This window comes from Pseudocercospora fijiensis (assembly GCF_000340215.1).
Source record: "Pseudocercospora fijiensis CIRAD86 unplaced genomic scaffold MYCFIscaffold_7, whole genome shotgun sequence".
Classification (NCBI taxonomy): Eukaryota; Fungi; Ascomycota; class Dothideomycetes; order Mycosphaerellales; family Mycosphaerellaceae; genus Pseudocercospora; species Pseudocercospora fijiensis.
The window spans coordinates 1,360,353-1,382,144 of NW_006921538.1; the positions used below are offsets into that span (position 1 = coordinate 1,360,353).

The 21,792-nt window shown below is 49.4% G+C and overlaps 5 protein-coding genes across 5 annotated transcripts; 2 read left to right on the forward strand and 3 right to left on the reverse strand.

The window, feature by feature from the left end:
- Positions 1-1,631: 1,631 nt before the first annotated feature.
- On the forward strand, positions 1,632-4,104 carry MYCFIDRAFT_49763 (uncharacterized protein). The gene is made up of 3 exons (XM_007930637.1): positions 1,632-2,406; positions 2,461-3,679; positions 3,738-4,104. Exons 1-3 carry the CDS (start codon positions 1,907-1,909, stop codon positions 3,846-3,848), a joined length of 1,830 nt encoding a protein of 609 aa, XP_007928828.1. The 5' UTR covers positions 1,632-1,906; the 3' UTR covers positions 3,849-4,104.
- On the reverse strand, positions 3,915-9,280 carry MYCFIDRAFT_177070 (uncharacterized protein; the record flags this gene model as incomplete). The annotated part of the gene is given in 9 exon segments (XM_007930954.1): positions 3,915-4,075; positions 4,108-4,175; positions 4,230-4,313; positions 4,349-4,363; positions 4,410-4,691; positions 4,754-4,774; positions 4,804-8,898; positions 8,939-9,239; positions 9,259-9,280. The coding sequence occupies 9 exon segments, from the start codon at positions 9,278-9,280 to the stop codon at positions 3,915-3,917; spliced, it is 5,049 nt and encodes a 1,682-aa protein (XP_007929145.1).
- Positions 9,281-14,370: 5,090 nt separating this feature from the next.
- MYCFIDRAFT_56582 (uncharacterized protein) lies at positions 14,371-17,220 on the forward strand. Its single transcript, XM_007930663.1, has 5 exons — positions 14,371-14,535; positions 14,595-14,605; positions 14,661-14,676; positions 14,727-14,775; positions 14,877-17,220. Exons 1-5 carry the CDS (start codon positions 14,531-14,533, stop codon positions 16,890-16,892), a joined length of 2,097 nt encoding a protein of 698 aa, XP_007928854.1. The 5' UTR covers positions 14,371-14,530; the 3' UTR covers positions 16,893-17,220.
- Positions 17,190-18,618, reverse strand: MYCFIDRAFT_117975 (uncharacterized protein; the record flags this gene model as incomplete). Its single annotated transcript, XM_007930955.2, has 2 exons — positions 17,190-18,293; positions 18,346-18,618. Coding segments are annotated over 2 exons (1,377 nt in total), but the record flags the coding sequence as incomplete, so codon positions are not given.
- A 1,300-nt stretch (positions 18,619-19,918) lies between these two features.
- MYCFIDRAFT_141037 (uncharacterized protein) lies at positions 19,919-21,742 on the reverse strand (the record flags this gene model as incomplete). The annotated part of the gene is made up of 2 exons (XM_007930956.1): positions 19,919-20,149; positions 20,240-21,742. 2 exons carry the CDS (start codon positions 21,740-21,742, stop codon positions 19,919-19,921), a joined length of 1,734 nt encoding a protein of 577 aa, XP_007929147.1.
- Between the last annotated feature and the right edge of the window lie 50 nt (positions 21,743-21,792).

The window sequence follows — 21,792 nt, forward strand, 5'->3', positions numbered from 1 at the left end:
GTTTAGGAGGAGAGCATCATAGTCATGAGAATGATGGTGTTCGGGATGTTAGTCGTCCGGCAGGAGGTAAAAGCGAGCGTTGACGCTGAGCATGTCCCCAATAGCTATACCCAGAAGTATTCCAAAATCCAGGTTACCATGTCTATGCTCCTGCCGTCGTTTCTGTTTCATTTGTCGGCGATAAGCGTTCGAGTCTCCTTTTCCGTCATCCTCAGGCCTTGTCGTGATGCACTTTTGTCTCTTGGTGACCGTTCTGACCTGGTGCTTCCGTCGTACACTTGTTTTGTCAGTCCTGAAACTAACATCATTCTCCTTGGACGACGTGACAGCGATGCACATGCCCAACTGCAGCGTGTAGCGTTCAAGAGGTGGATGACTTTTACGGCGAAATCTGCATGACGTCTGGTATCAGAAGCTTGGCAAGAGAGGTGTTGACAGTGATGATGAATAGAAGGCGCAGATTGATGAGCCGAGCACCCCGATCACCGGCCCCATCTGCCAGCCAGCTGACATGCAAAAAAAAATCTCGTGGATATGCACGTCTACTTCTCGTCACCTATGCTATGCAGATGACGTGCTCACCGACAGTCTCCTCCAGGCGAAGGACGTGCTCTGCACAGGGTTGACAGATCATCCCAGGTACAGACGTGGTCCGCTTTCGTGCCGCGCATCAATAAAGTGGAAATGATGCTTTGTAGGCCAAGGCGTAAGACGAAGATGAAATTCATCTTTCCTCGGGGCGCACTTCCAATAGACGGCGACGCGCATTCTGACTGCACCACAGTCATGGATTTACCAGTCCCACCGCCACGCGAGAACCTCGTGCTACTGCTTCGACCCGCGCCATTTTCATGAGACGTGAAAGTGCGAAAGCCAAGATCTTGCTGGTTCCTGGATGCCAATGTCGACCTACTACATGTACCAGCGAATGTATGCTGCAGGAGCAGATTCGATGCCGATGGGAAGTCGTACCGCTCGCTGTATGGCGGCACGTTTTCCCAGCGTGCTCGGCCAGTAATGAAGCTGGATGAACACGACAGGGATCTTTCTCTGGCTGCATCCAGCTTTGCGCATGCATGGAGAGTGTTAGGATACACAGCAGGAGCCCAACGACATGCTTAAAAATGGATTGGTCTCGGAAAGACGCATGTGCTGCGATCGTGTCTCATCAACATCGGACCGGACAATGCTGTTCTGGAGGCAGACTGGAAGTCAGCAAGGAAATTGGCAATGTGAAAGGGCCAGGTCAGCATGACGGCGGACAAAGAGTCATTGTCAGCGCTGGAATGGTGACAGCTCCACAGGCCGTGAATGGTGAACAACTACAAGGTACTACTGTATCGACGGAGGCTCTCTCTCGACGATGGGCAGGATGTGGAGCGGCGAATGCAGGGAATTGTGGTTACGCCGGCGGGTGAATGCTTGAAGTGCTAGTAGGTGCTGTGGTTGTACAGCATGTCACGATGGGTACAGCGGGGAAATAATAATAATGGTATGGCGACAAAGGCAGGCACCAAGCGAGCCGTTCTGGAAGCCGAGAGGTCGGGGTCCAAAGAGCGCCAAGCCCGATCCGGTGGTGCTCGCCGTCGTCCCATTCGCGATTCGGTTCGTCTCTGCAGCCAAACTCTCCGCTAACGTAGCGCCCGACCATCCTTCGACACTCGACCGTTCACCTGTTACAGTATCTGCCTTGAACTTCACCGTCTCGCATCTGCTGCTGCTGCTGGTGCTGACGCTGACGCTGTGCGGGTGCGGGTGCATGCTGCGTCGCGCATGTCCAGGCCGCCTCCACGTACCATCTGTCCGCAGCCATCGATATCGAGCAGCGTTCCTGCTTCTACAATACGAAGCCACGCTACCGAACGCTTGAACCACTCGCTCCAGCCCGACGCTCGCCCGGCCCAGCATGGACTCTTCCGACGAGAAGAACATCAAGTCGGCCTCAGGCGAGTATTCGCAGGACTCGCCCGGCCTCCCCGAATATGGCACGCAAATGGACCACCACCGCCCCTGGAAGGCGAGACTCGTCGACAGCTTCAAGCGCGATCCTAACGCGCACGCCACGCCGAAAGGCGTCGTAGGCTCCGATGGACGAGTCTTTGATGTCGAGGGTGCCGCCGCTGCCACCGCCGAGTCGCCCTTGCAGCGCCATCTGAAGGGCCGACATCTCCAGATGATTGCCATCGGTGGCTCCATCGGTACTGGTCTCTTCGTTGGCTCTGGCTCTGCTCTGGCAACCGGTGGCCCAGCATCGCTCATCATCGCATTCATGCTTGTCGGCATTATGCTGTACTGCACCGTACATGCCCTTGGAGAGATGGCCGTTCTGTTTCCCGTCGCCGGTTCTTTCTCGGCATATTCCACTCGATTCCTGGACCCTGCTTGGGGCTTTGCCATGGGCTGGAAGTGAGTGCTTGAAATGCTCACATCGTCATGAACATTTGCTGATATCGTGCACAGCTACGCCATGCAATGGCTGGTTGTTTTGCCCTTGGAAATCGTGGCCGCGACCATCACCATTGAATACTGGAGTGACAAATCCATCAACAACGACGCTTGGGTTGCCATCTTCCTGGTCTTGATCATTGTCATCAACTTGTTTGGAGTCAAGGGTTACGGCGAGGCTGAGTTCGTTTTCGCCATCGTCAAGGTCATTGCCATTGTCGGATACATCCTCCTGGGCATCATTCTGAATTGCGGTGGCGCTCCTGGCAACTACGGTGACGACATTTACCAGTACTCTTCGGCATATCGGAACGTCGATAAGGGTGGCTACATCGGAGGGCAGTTTTGGTCAAACCCAGGTGCCTTCAATCATGGCTTCAAGGGCCTTTGCTCCGTCTTCGTCACCGCCGCATTCGCCTTCGCTGGTACTGAGCTTGTCGGTCTTGCCGCCGCCGAAACTGCAAATCCAAGGAAGTCTCTGCCAACCGCGGTCAAGCAGGTCTTCTGGCGTATCACTCTCTTCTACATTGTCTCGCTGACATTGGTCGGTCTTCTCGTTCCTTACGATGACACTCGTCTCATCAACGGCAGCTCCAGCGCAGACGCAAAGGCATCTCCATTCGTCATTTCAATCATCAACGCAGGAATCACCGGTCTTCCCTCCGTCTTCAACGTTGTTATCATGATTGCTGTGCTTTCCGTCGGTAATTCATCCATCTACGGCAGCTCCCGAACCATGGCGGCTCTTGCAGACCAGAACCAAGCTCCGAAAATCCTGGGATATATCGATCGCAAAGGGCGTCCAATCGCATCCATCGCTGTCGCTTCGGTACTCGGCCTTCTAGCGTTCTTCGCTGGATCAGACAAGCAGCAAGACGCTTTCAACTGGATGCTGGCCCTTTCCGGCCTCTCATCTATCTTCACTTGGGGCAGTATCTGTCTTGCACACATTCGTTTCCGATCAGGCTGGAAGAAGCAAGGCCACAGCTTGGATGAGCTGGCCTTTCGCTCTCAACCAGGTGTCATTGGCTCGTGGATCGGCTTTATCTTCAACTGCCTCGTGCTTGTCGGGCAGTTCTGGGTCGGTATCTGGCCGATCGACTATAAAGAACTTGGCCCTTCTGGACAGGTGGAGAATTTCTTCCAGCTGTATCTCGCCGCGCCAATTGTTATCGTCTTCTACATTGTGTACAAGATTTGGTACAGGACGCCGTTCATTCGGACGCATAACATGGTAAGCCTTGAATCTACCTCAACAATGCGGATAAACTTACTGACAAAAATCTCCGCAGGATCTCCACACCGGTATCCGAGATCTAAATATCGCAGAGCTCATAGAAGAAGAGAAAGCAGAACGCGCCACATGGCCAGCGTGGAAGCGTGTATACAAGTTGTTTTGCTAAAGCATCTATCGTCATGGGTAAACGGCTGTTCTCTTGAATATGCATCGCGAGGGATATACCAAGGATTCACGGACGGACGGGAACAGAAACGGCCTTGGACAGACACACGCATGAGGTGATGAAGGAACTCGTGCAAGTAAAGTAGATGTTAAGATGGCTTTCTCCCCGGATGCATTCATCTTTTTTTCTGAGCGAAAGCATGGCTAGCATATGTATGTATATATGAACTTGTATCGATATGTGATGAAAAACTTGCAACACCAATTCTTCCTCCGTCTCTCATCGAAACAAGTCTTATGATCTTTGCGTATACCTTTTTTTGGAGATCTTCGAGACCATGATGTTTTCAGTGAACAAAGCGTATCCGAGCACGAAGATCACACTACATTTTCTTGTGTTGCGGGCTGGAGTGAGTGACTACCTAATTCATGTCGAAATTTTCCTTGAGCAGAGAGATGTTCAAGTCTTACACTTACATCAACTAGTTACGACGACCGGACGTCAAAGGAAGATGGCTATACTTTTATGGAGAACTTTTGAAAAGCACTACTATAACTTCACAACTGCAAGCGGGCGGGCGGGCGGGCAGTCGCATTGTAGGCAGGCAGGCAGGCAGGCAGGCAAGAGTTCCCAAGGACCAGAATCGTATTGTTGCATGTGAGCACAACTTCGCTGCTGATGTTGTGGCCCCGTAGGAGGATCATGTCGTGAGACGTCAAGATCTGAAGCTGTGCTCCTAGGCTGCAACTCGAAAATGGGATTTCAGCAGCGTCGATGAGAGAGGAGACTACGAATGCGAATTTTCGCTTGACGTTCAGTTCAGTTTCATCGTCTACATAAGTTCTTTAGAACAAGCAAATCTCAGCCCGTCCAGGCTCATACTCGTGTAGGCGATAAGACTGCACTTCTGCAGCTTTGCATGGCTACTGTGCTGTTTCGTGAGCGAGACGTTCACAGAACTTCCAACAACTCCTGCTTCCACTGCTCCCGCGTCTTGCTGGCATGCTTGCGAACATGCTCACGCACCGACTCTGCCCACTCCACCTGATCGTGTAAGTACCCAAGCGCATCGGTCGTGTTGACGGGATCGGAGGTCTCTGCTTGAAGGAGCAGGCCATAGACAGTGTCCAGCACAGTGAGCAGACTAGTATCTGAAGTCCAGTCACGGGACAGAAGGGCATGGCAGACCTTGCCATGCAGCGAGATGTTTGGGTGACTGATGCGGCTGATGAAGCGAACGTCTGGCGCAAAAGTCGGGTACTGCTCGCCAACATGAAGGTAGAGCATGAAGGTACCTCCAGAATATGGACTGTCTTCTGGGCCCTCCATGACGACTTTCATGAACGTCATGTCCTGCTCGCTGACGTAGACGTCGTATTTGCGATCGCTGACATGAGCCACAATGCTGCGTAGCTCATTCATCAAACGATTGATGCGAAGGCCACGAGATGCTCCGGCACTGCCTGGCGCCGAATGGCCGATGGACCGAGCTGAAGCTGCGGAGAGAAGGATGAAACTGTTGTTCATGTTTGGGTGCTCCTTTCGAGCTGGAAACTGGTTTTCGTTAAATTTGGTCCATCTCGCGTTGCTCCGAGCCTGATAGAATTTTGATTTCACTAACGGTCGGGAAGTCGAAGTTCCCAGTGGCAGTGGCGTATCTGGTCGCTCGGTGATCGACAGAAATGGTTCCAGCTCGCAGACGGCAAGCGCATTAGCCAGAGAAGTTGGATGGAAGGCGTAACCTCCAAGAAGATATGAGAGACCACGAAGGTCCCGAGCAGTGTGTGAGCCGAGAGCAATGCTGTCTACCACAGTCTTGTCCTGCATGAAGCTCCAAGCAAGGTCTTGTGGCGCATTAGTAACGCTCTTTGTATCCTCGCCGTCGCTGATGACTATGATGCGACGACGGGCAGTAGGATACTTCTTTGCGTACTCGTCCAGCTGATCCTTCGCCATCGCTAGAGCGTCCCACAAGGCAGTGTCGCCTTGGGCATGCATAGCATTCGACTGAGAGCGAAACTGTTCCACAACGTGCGTCATCGGGACCTGAACTTCAACGTTCGAAGCGAAGGTAATGAGTCCAACGTGAGTCTTGTAGCCGTAGGCGATCGATCTGTTAATCAGCGCTTCAAACAGTTGCTTGAGAACGTCTAGTCGAGACATCTTCGGAATTTCGTGGCCGGTGGATGTACGACGCTTCTCAATTTCGACTTTAAGTACCAGGGCCTGAGTCGATCTCGAAGAGCTCGGCAGAAAGCTGCGCTCGGAGTGTACTGGCTCCTCTTCCAGCTTTCCACGACAGTGAGCGGCGTTGAGGAACTGATGGAGGCTCGTAGTGACTTCATTGCAAGCTCCGTTCAGCAGACCATCGCCCGATGAGTACAGGTCAGTCCAAACATTGACATCGTGAAAGCCTGGAATTCCAGATTCGTGGAAGGAGTGGCGATAGTACTTCCAAGCGATGGATGCCAGAGTCCCAGCTGTAGCGGAACGCTTTACCCAAAAGCTGAAGCAGAAGCTTTGGTATTTGTAGACTTTGATCAGCACATTGTCGTTGGCGGTAGCATTACCATTTGAAGAAGAGCTTGCACTATCGGCACCGGCCATCTCTTCGGCCAAGCGGATGATGATTTGCTGGCCGTCCTGGATTCCACGAGAGGACGCAGTCTCCGGGGAAGGTCTCAAAGGGTTGGATTCGTCGAGCGCAAGCTGAAACACAGTGAAACGTGCCTTCAAGCCACGGAAGGCGACCTTGTACAGCTCGTTCACGCTGGTGTCGGCTGTGATGGTCCTCGTAAATGGTCCGTTCTTGCTAAGAAATGTGACCTTCAGCTCTGTCGAGTCTGGAGCAGACAAACGCGTCTTCTTCGCTGGTGGCGATGCCTGACAAGCATGATCGTCAGAGCCCAGGACCCAGTCTGCGGCAGCCCGAGATACCTCATCATCGGGTGTCAAATGAGTATCGGTAAGCGAAAGGCCGGTCATGGGAGAAGACTTCCGAATGGAGAACCACTGCTCAATTGCTTGACGAGAATACGTGAAACCATCACTGGCCTTCACAGCGTCCGACATGAGATCGCGACTAACAGGGCAGACCAGGCGATCTGGCATCTCTGTCAAGGCTTCTGGAAGGGTAGGTATCCTGTTTGGCGCCGAGTTTGCCGGAAGCTCATCTCCAGGAGACCACTTCCAGTCCGTGGCAGCAGCCGGAGTCGTGGTAGCACGGAATATCAAGAACTGAGTGAGCGCTTCTTCGTGCGTCTTGAGACCTGCCCACTGTGCTTTCAGACTCCTGAGCTTAGTGTCCAGCTCAGCGTTGTGTTGACGTGCATACCACCCACGAAGGTATTGAGATCTCTCTTCTCGCTCCTTATGCTTTGCCACTATCTCGTTGCCAAGCATGGTCCGCAAAAGCTCAAGGACCTGGTGGGAATAGTGCAGCCGAAGGTAGAACGGCGCTTCTGCGACAATGGCGAGCATATCAGAGATGCCTTCATATTTGTTGAGGTACTCCTTCATATCGTCAAAGCTAGACCGATTGTAGATTTCGCCTTCAACAACGCTGTCTGCAGTCATCTCATCGCTCGTGAACGCTGGCTCGAAGTCATTGACTTCAGCGAAGTCTGTGGCTGAGCGCATGCTCGCGCTGTTGTCCACACAGAACATGAGGAGCTCGTCGGGTGCCTGAAGGCGGCGCACCGTTGCGCCACCAAAGCTGTCGAAGACGGCGGTTCCTTCAGCCTCATACTGCTTTATGATTGGTGCAATGAGCTGCTCGACCACCGGCGGGTTCATGGTCTCTTCTCCGTGCATCGGTCTGAAGATCATGTCAGATTCCCCGGGAGCAGCGCATCCAGCTTGGCCAGTGTAGACAGCGAGATGACCCTTGCGGTCGAAGGTAAGGCATGGCGCGACTGACGAGGCCAGCTGGCTCGGACGATGGACCGCGAGTTTGTTGCGCGCGGCAAGCTCGGCCAGATGAGTAAAGTCTGCCAGCTCACTGACATCGACTGCTGCGCCAAGCTCACCACCATCAGCATAACCATAAGCGCCATTCAGACGCTTCTGATCGAATATGAGAGGTTCTGCAGCCGAGCCAGCGCTGAGCAATGCCGTCCGACAAGCCAGTGGCATAGGTTCGAGAGGCACCAACATTGGCTGAAGGTGACTCTCGTGCAGTACACCATTCTTCTCCTTGTCAAAAGCCGTGTACAGACCCTTCTCCACCATGCCAGACGCGGTCATCATCAGATACTTGATTGGCTCTGATGTCTTGAAGTCTTTGATCTCGATAGCATCGAATGCAGACAAGTATGGGAGGTCGTCGTCCTTGACGGTGTCCGGAAGCTTTACCGAGCGCGCCTTCTCCAAGACGAAGCCGAAGAATAATCGAGCACCTTCAAAGACGCGTGCCTTGTCAGTGCCAATGATGCCAGTCGGCATGATGATTTCGTGAATGGACTCGTAAACAGCGTGAGCCAAGGCTGAGCTCTCGGCAGCCGTTGGAGTCTTGCCATCGATCAAGACCAGCAGAGAGCGAAGCGCCGGGGGAAATCTAGTCAGGAGGTCGAAGACATGAAGCACAGCGTCTTTCATGCGGCGGTCTGCATCCTTAGAAGGGACCAGGTGGCAAAAAACGCGGAGTGCAGACAGGAACATTGCGGTGCCGCGCTCAGTCTGCTGTACGTTCGGGTCCCAATGCGGTCTCGCGCGGAAAATGGCATTACGTCCAGTTGCAGTAATGCCTGTGCCTGTGGAGGCGCGGCTGACAACATAGATGTCAAGCACTCCATCGTTTACAATATGATCAAGATGTGCCTCGGCAAGTGTCGCATCCATGCTGTTGCTGCTGATCGGTAGCTCGGATGTGTGCAAATCGATGAGTCGGAAGCGGAATCCGCCGTCGTCTGGCTCATCGGTGCGAGCGTGGACTGGAACATGACGCTGCTTGGAGCAGATTGCTACCACTGGAGTCTTGGCATACTTGGAGTCGGAGAGACTGAGTACGCCTCCATGCTTGATAACCTTCTTGCTGTTCAGGTCAGTAGCGCTGAATTTGGTGGAGAGTGCTTCATGGACAGCGCCATCACTGGGAGTAGCGAGAGCCAAGCGATCGACAACGCTCTTTGATGACACGACCTAAGAAATGCGTCAGCTCTTGTGAATTCGCTGGCGCGGCATCTGCAGGGCTACCTACCAGAACATGATCTGAAGATGATTCGTCGTCTGCGAGCTGCTTTGCGAAGCTGCAGTTGCACTCCGAATCAACTGCTTCTCTGTCGAAAACGGAAGGCAGGTTCAAATGAGCTGCTGCGATCTCGTGCAGCTTCTTGATGGTAGCAGACTTGGCCACGGCAATGGGATGAAGGGAGTTCTTGTCCTTTGCCGATGCTGGCGTGATGAATCGCACGAGATACCGGTCTTCGACGCATGCGAGGGTACTATCCGCGAGTTGAGACGTGATCTAGAGCATGGATCAGCGCAACCGCTTCGTAATCGGGGACACACAGAACCGCCAATTGTAGCAGGAACTGCAGCACGAGGTCTCGGGATTTGGATTGACGTACTTGCTCAGCAGTAGAGGCATGGGGAGTGGCGCCTGGCAGCTGTTTGAGCTCGAATACGGCGAAAATGCTCTCGCGCTTGGGCTCAATCAGGTCGGAAAGGACGTCCTCCTCATCCAGCAGCGCGCCGGCGTCGGACTCGATATGAAGGCTCACGCGGTGCGTGCTGGGGGTGATGCTCGCGTCGACCTTGGTGACACGCCTCCGAACCTCCTGGACGAAGGCCGACACCAGCATGCCATCGTCGAACAGAATGGCGAGTGGCGGCGTCGCCAGACTTGTCTTCACCGTATACCGCTGCATGCTCGCTCTGCGGTGCGGTGCGGTGTTGAGATGAAGAGCAGTGATGAAAGGTGTCGGCTTGTTGGTCGAAGTTTAGAGCTAGAGCTGGCTGCGTGCTTCAGCCTTGCACGCGCGCTTGCCTCAGTCCGCCAGCAAACGGCGTTGCTGCCTGACGGAGCGAAAGAAACGCGAAGGCTGTCTCGGCTCAGCGCACGTCCTACGACCTCTGCTTACACTATGCCCTTTGTCCGCCAGCCAGCATGGCGTTCTCAAGAAGCTTTGCAGTGCGCCGACGGTATGCAACGTCGACCGTCGGTACCTCCGCCCAAGCCCAAGCCAGATCAGAATTTACGGGCCGCCTACTGGAGACATCTGGCACATCGCGAAGCTCGCAGAGATCACGGGTGCTCGCACGAGAAGAACGAGCGAGCGAGCCAGCGCGTCTGCCCAGTGTCCGTGTCCGTGTGCGTGTCCGTGAATGGGCCCGTATTTTGCATCTTGCGGGAAACATGGATTGCAAATGGCGAAAGTGTTTGCGTGGGCTACTGCTCCGACGTCAGCATTCAGACATCAACTTTCTCCTGTTCTCACGAGAGGGAAACCGCATGATTGAGAGATCAATCGACGGGCGGATGACATTGCCATGGCAGGAAGGTGAAGTCGACTTCTTTCCTTCCCACGCTCCGGCATCAACCATGCATAACTATGACCGGCACAAGCTCACGCCATCGTCGGACGCTGCTAGGATGCATAGAATATTGAAACCCAGTCGCACAGCCACTCCCGCTCCGGACAGCACAGCACAGCTACTAGCCAGAGATGTAAAAACCTTAGTAATTGTAATAGTAATAGTAAATAGTAAATAGTAAAGTCAAATTGGCAATAGTAATAGTAATAGTAATAGTAATCCTACAGAGAATTCTGTAGTAATCGTAATAGTGATAGTGATAGTAATTACTGTAGTAATGTTACTATTACTGTGGTAATTGCTATTAGACTGTTTAGTATGGTAAATTGTATTCTGTACGAGTCCCAGTGTTGATTTTTCTAGGGTGTGTTAATATATTTACTATAGATATATCTAGTAAAACTATAGAGATATTAATTTTTAAAATTCTAATAGTAGGTTCTTATAGAAGTTAATATCTTTATAAGTTTAATAGATAAACTATTAAAAAAATTATATATAGTTAAAAAAAGCGAAGCTATAGATATATATTACGCTCTTTTTATTAGTTAAGAATTATATATAATATTATAACTATACAGATAGTAGTAAAAGTATAACATTATATATTGATAATAAATATATTAATTTATAATAGTATCTTAGAGCAATATAATAATATGTTATTTTAGAATAAATATATTTATTTATTCTAGAATAAAATTATTATATTATTGTGCTATTTCTTAATAATATAATTAGTATATTATAATATACTTTCTTTCTAAAAAAGCTTAAGGCCGAATTCTTAACTTTTTAGAAGAATTTAATTATTTACTAAAGTATATTATATAATCTATAGATTAGTAGTCGAACTGTTTATTTTTATTTTGACTTTTTTTCCGTAAGGTACTCTAACTTCTTTAGAGTAGAACATATATTTTAAAAGCTAAGATAGTATACACAATATACTAGGGAACTATAGAGAAAGAAACTAAACTTAGGGAGAGCGAAGCCGTATATATATATATTGCTCTCTCTACTTGAATTAAGGTTTATATACAATAGTATAACTATATATAGTAATAATGATATAATAGTATATTTGAATTTATTTACTTGTTTATAATAGTATCTTAGAATAATAGAATAATATATTATCTAATTTATCTTAGAATAAATGTATTAATTTATAATATTATTTTAATATACTGTTATAAATAAATAAATTTATTTAAATATATTATTATAATTTAGTAACTAAATATAGTTAAACTATTGTATATAAACCTTAGTAAAAAGGAGAGAGTAATATATATACTTCGTCCTTTCCTTTCTAAAGATCTTTCTTCTTTCTACACCACCCTAGCATACGAGACCACAACTAACTACGCCACTCTCTACTATGCTATACTCTTATAAGACGTCTATTCAATAGTAGACTACTACTATAATACGAAGTAAGTCTACTAATATAAAAGAAACTTCTTACTTAGTAATATACTAATTTTATTATTATTAGAATATATACCTTCGACGATACCTTATTAACCTCTATTACTTTTATTAATGAGTTTATTAATAAGAGTTCTATAGTAGCGTCTAGCCGCATAGACAAAACTATTAAGGCTGTTATTAATAGCTTGCTAAGTAATAGAGCTAAAGGAAATAAAGAAATCGTCCGAGTCGAATATCTAAATCGACTTCGTATTACCTACTTTATTAACCGGATTAAGCAGTACTATATTAAGGAATATAAGAGGATTAAAGGTATTATATCCTAATATATTAACCTGACGTATTATACTAATAGTTTTTAGCTTTTGTATTCTCTATCGATAATTTAGACAAGTTTAATTCTCGGCTAGATATTCGAGCTTATATCGACTCTTTAAACGATAACAATATCGTTTCTAGAATTGAATACCTTACGCTCTATATTCTAAGATACTCGCTATACTTTCAAGACTATAGTAAGTATTATATACTAGCCTTAAGATCTAGTAATATCTCTATACTAATAGATATTATAGCTTTTATTCGACTATTTCTAGATAGTAGTATAGTATCCCCCGAGGGCTATACTACTATTAGTACTAGTATCGAGTCGGCTAGAGATACCTATCTCTATACGGATATCTACGACGATATCTACTTTCTTAGTAGGCTTAACTTCTTTAATTTAGAGTATAAAGAGGAGGAAAAGATTCTTATAGAGGCCTATTTAAGTACGGCGGCCTTAAAGGAGGAGATTAAATCTCTAAGCTATAGTACTATAGAAGAGATTCTTAGTACTAGAAATAGTATCGAGATAGATAGTAGTAAGGAAGATAATAAGGACTTAGAGGAGATAGCCGATAGAGAGATAGACTTAGACTAAACTAACTAGCCTAGTCTTAGCTATCTAGGTATAATAGTATTATATATAGTAGTAGGAGTAAAGGGTATTAAAGGGTTTTCTTTATATAAATCGCTTTGAATTCTATTATAATCTAGACTTTGATTATAGTACTAGTATAACTATATTAGAAAGAAACCTTAAGTAATTATAGTCTATTAGATACTTTCTATAAGAATACCGGTATTATATTATTTTTAATATAGTAGTTTCTTTATTTAGGTAGATACTATTAATCTTTTATACCTATATTATACTATAAATATCCATATAGTCTAGAGTACTATATAAGTAATCCTATAGCTAGTATAAATATAGAAAACATATATTAAGTATACGGCTATAATATAATAGAATTGTAACGATTATATAGTATAAAATAGATAACGGCTCTATCTAGCTATTAGAAAGACTATCTACACAAGTATACCTACCCTTACTAGATAATAGCAACTATAGCGGCTAATAGTAGCGGCTACTATACTATTATATATATATTACCGACTATAGCGACTAGTAGTAGCCGCTACTATACTATATATATATACTATAGTAATATATATTTCTACTATCAACATTAGACTATCCTTAATTATATTATAGCATATTATAGTATATTATAGTATACTATACTTATTAAGTAGTTCTATAGCTTAGAATAGGTAGAAAAACTACTATAATAGTAGAATAGTAATTACTATTTTACTATTACTATTACTATTACTATTTCTCGAAGGTCCCTAGTAATAGTAATAGTGATAGTAATAGTGATTACTATAGTAATTTTACTATTACTATAGTAATTACTATTTACTAGTTTACTAAGGTTTTTACATCTCTGACAGCTACACTGTAACACTCCCGTCATCTATCTGCATTGCTAGCCGCTGTCAGTTGTCTTCGCCAAAGCAAACGACGGCGCGACCCTGCCAGTAGCTGCAGCTGTTTGGCAGCCCTCCGTTTGACATGAAACTGGCATTACGCCGTCTCTCGTTGGGCTGGTTGGCAGAGCGATGGAAGGAACCTCCAAAGCTTCCTTTGCGGCTGCGATAACAGCAGCGACAATGCTTCTCGGCAAGACTGGCGAAAGTGCAACTTGGACTCAGAGCGAAGAGACTATTTCACAAATCGGCACGGCAAAACGCACAGGACAAGGTTCTTCGTAACGTTAGCGATGGCAGAAGAATGTGCAGACCCGTGGTCGTTCGTCATGTACGAGCTTGGCAGCACCCACGACGGCGATCGGCCAACAATTGCGACAGCTCGGACGCAGGTACCAAGTTTATTACTAGCGGTGCCTTTATATAGCTGCAATTGCCACACGCTTGTGGCCAGCGAAGAGTGTTTTCAATGGTGATTGAACAAAGGACGGGCCGCTTGCATATGGCCATGACAGTAATGCATTAGGCTAGGCTAGACAGAACGAACGAGAAAGAGCGCGCTTCAAAATAGAAGGGCCACGTCTCTCATCAGTTGAGGTGAGGCTGAGCGCTCGCGGCTCAAGGAAGTTTAACACGCAATAGGAATCTTGATGAAACAAGGAGGGGGACCGACCTGGGCGGGCGTCAAAACCGAAGCTCTCGTCCTCAAACACATTTTTTCCTGACCAACATTTCATCACTCGTTGTTTCCTGCCATCGTTCATTGACGACTGCTACGACTACGACTTACGCTTTCCCTCGATCACCTGCCATCCCTTCATCGACTCAGCGCTACACGCCAACGACCCGCACGAGCCCTTTTCCTTGAGTACACATAAGAAGCCGTCAACATGTGGTGAGAGACTGCAAACACTTGTTCTATTCGAAGCATTGCGCTGACATTCATTTGTGCAGTGGCATTTTCGGTAAGCTCCTGCCAGCGCCTACGCCTTGCTGTACGTTTGCTAACCCTCCGCGCAGGCTACATCAACTACCTGTAAGGCTATTGACACCTCCATTCACGCATACCAGCTAACAACCCTCGCGAGTCGAAAAGGAACGAGGCGTCATACTTCAGACACTGGTCAATGGCTTGGTGAGTAATAGATGAGATGAGCTGCAGGCCAAGGTGGTCGCGACGGCCGGCACTGTTGATACCCTGAAGCGCTTCGCACACAGAAGCTGACAACCACCAAGAGCAGACTTGAATATCGCGGCTATGACTCCGCCGGTCTGGCCATCGACGGCGACAAGAAGAACGAAGTGCTGGCCTTCAAAGAGGTGGGAAAGGTTGCCAAGCTGAAGCAGCTTATCGATGAGGAGAAGCCCGATCTCACCAAGGTTTTCGACAACCACGCAGGAATTGCACACACCCGATGGGCCACCCACGGTCCACCATCCAGAGTCAACTGCCATCCGCACAGATCCGACCCCAGTTGGGAGTTCGCGATCGTGCACAATGGCATTATCACCAACTACAAGGAGTTGAAGACGCTGCTTGAGAGCAAGGGCTTCAAGTTCGAGACCGAGACAGATACTGAGGCAATTGCGAAGCTCACCAAGTACATCTACGACTCGCACCCAACCATCGACTTCACAACGCTGGTCAAGGCTGTCATCAAGGAGCTGCAGGGTGCCTTCGGTCTGCTTGTGAAGAGTGTCCGCTTCCCAGGCGAGGTCGTGGCCGCCCGGAAGGGTTCTCCACTCGTTGTCGGTGTGCGCACCGCCAAGAAGATGAAGGTTGACTTTGTTGATGTTGAGTTTGGTGATGGCGAGAATGTGCTCCCAGCTGAGCAGGCCAGCCAGAACGTCGCATTGAAGAAGAGCCCCAACATGCTTGGCAGCAACCTCCTTGCACCACCCGACAAGTCCCTCCTCCACCGCTCGCAATCGCGCGCTTTCCTCTCCGACGATGGCGTCCCACAGCCAACCGAATTCTTCCTCTCCTCCGATCCCGCCGCCATCGTCGAGCACACCAAGAAGGTGCTGTACCTCGAAGACGACGACATCGCCCACATTCACGAGGGTCAGCTCAACATTCACCGTCTGGGCAAGACCGACGGCACTAGCAATGTCCGTGCTATCCAGACTCTGGAGATTGAGCTCCAGGAGATCATGAAGGGCCGCTTCGACCACTTCATGCAGAAGGAGATCTTCGAGCAGCCAGAGTCCGTGGTCAACGCCATGCGTGGTCGCTTGAATCTTGCAGACAAGACTGTGACTCTTGGTGGTCTCAAGCAATACATCAGCACAATCCGTCGCTGCAGACGCCTCATATTCATCGCCTGCGGAACCTCATACCACTCCTGCATGGCTGTGCGTGGAGCTTTCGAGGAGCTGACTGAGATTCCGATCGCCGTCGAGCTGGCGTCTGACTTCCTCGACCGCAAGGCGCCAGTCTTCCGCGACGACACCTGTGTCTTTGTCTCGCAATCTGGTGAGACTGCCGATTCGCTCATGGCTCTCCGCTACTGCTTGGAGCGTGGTGCCCTGACCGTCGGTATCGTCAACGTGGTCGGTTCCTCGATCTCACTCATGACCCACTGCGGTGTCCACATCAACGCAGGCCCAGAAATCGGTGTCGCGTCTACCAAGGCATACACCTCGCAGTTCGTCTGCATGATCATGTTCGCCCTCCTTCTCTCCGAGGATCGCGCTAGCAAGCAGCAGAGACGTGTGGAGATTATGGAGGGTCTTGGCAGAATCTCTGAGCAGTTCCGCGAGATCCTCAAGATGGACCAGGAAGTCAAGCAGCTCTGCCTCAAGTTCAAGGACCAGAAGTCTCTCCTTCTGCTTGGACGTGGTGCTCAGCACGCTACTGCTCTCGAGGGAGCCCTCAAGATCAAGGAGATTTCCTACCTTCACTGCGAGGCTGTCATGTCTGGTGAGCTGAAGCACGGTGTCCTTGCGCTTGTCGACGAGAACCTGCCAATCGTCATGATCCTCACCCGCGACGACATCTTCGCCAAGTCGCTCAACGCCTACCAGCAAGTCATTGCACGCAAGGGACGCCCAATCGTCATTTGCAACACCAACGACAAGGAATTCCCCGGCGACAAGACCGACAAGATCGAGGTTCCACACACTGTCGATGTCCTCCAAGGTCTCCTCAACGTCATTCCACTCCAGCTCATGTCCTACTGGCTGGCTGTCGCTGAAGGACTGAACGTCGACTTCCCACGAAACTTGGCCAAGTCGGTCACCGTCGAGTAAAGAGCAGGCGAAAGGAAGAATACAGGTTACTACTGGGTGCAACAGGATATAGATTTCGGCTGCTTGGGACGAGTACTGAAAAGAACAGGAAATCAGAAACAGTGAAAACAGGACTGCAGCTGGATCTGTGGATAAAGTGTTCTCCGCCTCCTGGCTGTGCGTTTGTGTGTGGGTGTGATAATGAGATAGGACATTGTTTAGAAGAAGCATGACTGGCATAGACCTCGTCTGCCTTTGTCAGTCGTGGAGATTATGAAATGCACGTGCTTTAGACGATAGCTGTGTCTTCCGATGCGCCTACCACAACATTGTCTCATTATAATACCCGACCTCAACACCATCCCTCTCGCCCAGCAACTCACAAACAGCTTCTCTACAACTATCCGCAAAGCCCGTCGTACCGCACGTCACAATCGCAAGGTTCCGCGTCGCCTCCTTCCTCACACTTCTCATGACCTCCAAGATCGGCGGACGACCATGATAAACCTCATACCCACACCCATCCATCTTCTCCGCAACTCCACCTTTCTTCTCAACATCCTCCTCGTGAACCACACCAGCTCCACCAGTTAAATAAACCTTCAAGTTGAAATTAGTCGGATGTGAAGATGCGGAACGTAGTTCCTTGGCGTAGATATCTTCGACGAGATGACGTTGGGGTATGGACCAGATTACAAGGATTTTGGCTTTGGTGGGGAGACTGCTGTATGTGTGAGAAATTGCGGCTGTGATTCCCGAGCCGCCGCAGAGGATTAGGATGTTGGTGTAAGTGCGAAGGTTTATGGGTGTGCCGTAGGGACCTTCGAGGAGGATTGGGATTTTAAGTGGGGAGGGTTTAGTCTTGATGTGAGTGAGGAGGCGGTTGGTGAAGCTCGTGTATGGGCGGATGAGGAAGGTGTGGGAGATGGACGTGTCGTTGGTAGTGGTGGTTTTTGCGATCTCTTTGTCGTTGATGGTAGGAGATGGTGGTAAGCTAGATGTGTTGGAGTTCCAGGAGCAGATCGTGAATGGATGGCTTTCATAGAAGCGTAGTGCAGAGGGTATGTAGATGTAGTAGTACAAGCCGGGCGATAGAATGGAGGTTTTCTTCGGAAACAGGCCAGTCACGTCCAGACGAATGAGCTCAGAATCCTGGTCATAGGTCGCGATCGCGTTCATGGATCTTGCTCTGATATGAATCCGTGCTATGCGTACGATACGAAGAAGGCGATCAAATATCCAGACTGCCACGCAAGGCCATAGCCAGCCCGTGAAGACACCAGGATCGACTTCGACGTGATACCAGAGTGTTACGAGAAATATGACAGCCATGCCGATGTGCGAAAGGAGGAAGGCCTCATAGGTTTTCTCGCGGATATACCAAATGGAAGCCCCGAGGATGATAGCCATGATGGTAGTAGCCTACCATTGTTAGCAATTGATGTCAATCTGATCCGTTGCAGTCGGCACTTACGATACCGCCGCAGTAAAAGTACTGTTCTTTCCAAGATTCTGTATACTCGCCTGGGTAGTAGCCAAAGTTGACGGAATATGCAACACTGTGCACAAATGCTAGAACGAAAGATAGACGCGCCACCCATCGATGAAAGCGATTAAAAGTAGCATAGCTCCAACCCGTCAGCCACATGAGTGGATCGTTGCGAGCAGAGAATATCCAAATGAGAGGAACGTTTGCGAGGGAGAGCACACCGGTCCGGTCGGCAACGTATCTGGACAATTGTATGGCACTGGCTTTGAAGCTGCGAAGAGGTCAGTGGAGCCCGGTGCGATTTCGCAATCCACGTACTATTGATTGTCGCTGAAAAGCTCATAGCCTGGGAAACACATGATAAAATGGATGACAATGTACAAGACTAGGAGCAGTGTCTCCAGGCGAGGTGGGATCGTGCCGCCAGCTATAGGATCTTGACAGTGATTTCCAAATGTCGCTGGAAGCAAAAGACGCCTTCTAAACCAGGTCCATGCGCCTTGGCCACGCGACTGACGCCCGTCGTCTGATCTCTTAGAGCTTTTGAAAAGACCCGCCACGCGATAGATCATGCCAATCAGGAAAGCCAGGCTCCAGAAAGCATAGCTTCCATAAGCAGTATCGTAGCCCCACCAGAAGTTCCGATTGTAGATGATGTCTGTCTTCCAGCTCAATTGCACCCAAGCAAGATCTGGAATGATGGGCACGTCCTGTTTGATCTCAGCATGAGTATCCTCGTACTCGGGAGGCACTCGTTGGATTTGGGCGAGTTCAGCCGGCGACAGGGCAATGCTCTCATAGCTGGGCAAATGGAAGCCACCATTGTCATGACAAGTCTGGTTAAGCCAGCGAAGGCCATGACGGATTTGGTGAGGAGTGCAGTAGACTTGTGAGCAGTAGTAGATGGACTTGTGCAGGATAGTGGCCTGACAGAGCTTGGTGTAGTAATCATCTTCCCCAGCAAGCGCATCTGGAAGCGTCCAGTTGATGTGGTCGGTCCAGTCGTAGCACCCTTCTACGCAGATGTCGACTGGTTGAGGCCAGCCCGCAGCTTCGACAGGGCTTGTGAAGGAGAACAGAAGCAGCCAGAAAATTCCAAAGCTTTCAAAGAGGGCGTGCATAATAGCGGAAAGTCTTGGTGTGTCCCTGGAGGAGCATGGCATCTGATAAGATCATGCTTCCAACCGGCATTCTATACGTGCCCAGAACCGTGAGCAGGCGTCGATCTGGTCGCCACATGGTATTCATGCGATGCAACCCCGAAAAGGGTATGTGTGCACGGCCAATCAGGTATGCTGGCGGCATGAGTTGCAGATCGAATGATCAGATAAGATGCACGGCATTGGTTCAAAGAACGTTGCGGCAGGGTGAAGAAGAAACGCTTACCGGGTACGAGATGCGCGGCAGCTGCGAATGTGGAGCTGGAACCAATAGCGGTTTCTGAAGCGACAGCAGACTTCACACCAGCGCCCTAGGCATAGCATAAGCTACCGAAGCAAGCATCCTCTGCAGAGCTAAGGTACACATATTTCCCACGGGTCGCTCACATATGCTGGCACTACAAGTCGCTGGTGAGCTTCGGGAATAACCCGCTCTTCCCAAGCACTACAGCAGACACGCCATAAGTGTCATCCGCGCCGACGCGACACCAGTCCCACGTCCGCCTGTCTTCAGCGACGCCGATGAAGTCCAACTGCTTCTTTGCTGCCGTTGGCATGAAGGGCTGTAGCATTATCCCTGTGAGTCGGAGCGTCTCGGCAGCCAAGTAAATGCTGCGGTCGATCTCGCCCTCCATCCATTCAAGACCTTGACTTTCCCGCTCTGCGTCCGCAAGCTCTTTGCCTGTGGTGTCGGCCATTGCAGAACGTAATTTTGTCACGATCGTCCAAGGCGAGGCGTGTTGAAGGAAAGCGTTGGCCGAAAAGATCCCACTCATGATCGTTTGCAGTGCTCGATTTGGGAGAAGCGATCGCATCTGCTCATCGACATTTGGCGGGAGCTGCAGCAGTCTTTGGTAGAAGTCCTTGGCGGCAGTGTCAAGTTCCGACTGTAGTGGCGAGGATTCTCCACTGTAGCGCTTCACCGCGCGCTGTACGTCCCACCCTTGACCTCGCATTACTCTGTTCGCAAGATTGCCGAGCCCACCTTGCAAGCCCTTCTTGTACTTCTCGATGATGAAGCTGTTGTCGTAATCTGCATCATCCGCGATGCCGCCTTCATGTATAAGGTACCATCGTAGAGGATCTATACCAAACCGCTCGAGGGCGAAGAATGGATTGACTCCATTGCCGGTGCTTTTTGCCATCTTCTGCTTGCCAAGTGTCCAATGTGCATGAGTGAGGACTTGATGGTGCAGTGGCAGATCCAGAGCCATGAGAAATGCAGGCCAGTAAATGCAATGGAAGCGCACGATATCCTTGCCCACAACTTGTACATCTGCAGGCCATCCAGCTGCAGTTTCCTGACCAGGTGTGAAAGGGTACCCGACAGCAGTCGCATAGTTCAACAATGCATCAAGCCAGACATAAATCGTTTGTGATTGATCTGTAGGCACTTGCACGCCCCACTGCAAGCGCTCCGATGGCCGTGATATCGACAGATCTTCCAACCCTTCTTTGACCTGCCTCACAACATCATCCATCCTGCTCTTGGGCGTGATGTAGTCCGGATTCTTCTCATAAAATTCCAGCAATTGACCTCGAAAAGCGCTCAGATTGAACATGTAATTCCTCTCACTCGTCCACTCTACCTCTTTCCCAGTCTCGATGCTGGCCATGATCTTCCTCCCGGTTGGAGGATCAACGACCAACTGGACCTGATTTTGTGGATAGAATGTCTCATCACTGACACTATACCACCCCTCGTGTCTGCCCTCGTAGATCCATCCTCTTTCCTCCAACATCTGCCACGCGTACTCTACACCATCCTTATGCTTTTTATCCGTGGTCCGAATGAAGATCTCATTACTCATGTCCATCTTCTCAGCCAGTTCCTTAAAGACGTCTGCTCCTGAATCGCAAAATTCTTGAGGATCTATCCCGGCTTTCGCAGCGGCGCGTTGGATTTTGAGGCCATGTTCGTCTGTGCCGGTAAGGAGGACCGCGCGTCGGCCTTTGAGCACTTGCCACCGTTTCAAGACATCGGCCAGAATCATGGTATACATGTGTCCAACATGGGGAGCGGCGTTGACGTAGAAGATTGGCGTCGTCACATAGTATGTTTTCTCATCCGTTGACTTTGTGGTGCTCGTAGCCAGGCTTCGAAGCCATGGCTGTTGAACGCGCAGACGATGTAGGCAGATCCATTGGGGCCGCCACCGACGCGCGATGAGAGACTGAAGAGGCGTGAGACGCGTAGGAAGTATGTGCGGTGATATGCGCATCCTCAAGCACTGGCGAACATTCACTTGTCAAGCTCCTGCAGCAAGAAGCT

What these genes read in the sequence shown, in the direction of transcription:
- MYCFIDRAFT_49763 (XM_007930637.1), top strand. Translation starts at nt 1,907, where the DNA reads ATGGACTCTTCCGACGAGAAGAACATCAAGTCGGCCTCAGGCGAGTAT. An exon ending in GGCTTTGCCATGGGCTGGAA is followed by an intron (nt 2,407 to 2,460) that starts GTGAGTGCTTGA and finishes TATCGTGCACAG; the next exon opens with CTACGCCATGCAATGGCTGG. An exon ending in TCATTCGGACGCATAACATG is followed by an intron (nt 3,680 to 3,737) that starts GTAAGCCTTGAA and finishes AAATCTCCGCAG; the next exon opens with GATCTCCACACCGGTATCCG.
- MYCFIDRAFT_56582 (XM_007930663.1), top strand. An exon ending in AGACACTGGTCAATGGCTTG is followed by an intron (nt 14,776 to 14,876) that starts GTGAGTAATAGA and finishes ACAACCACCAAG; the next exon opens with AGCAGACTTGAATATCGCGG.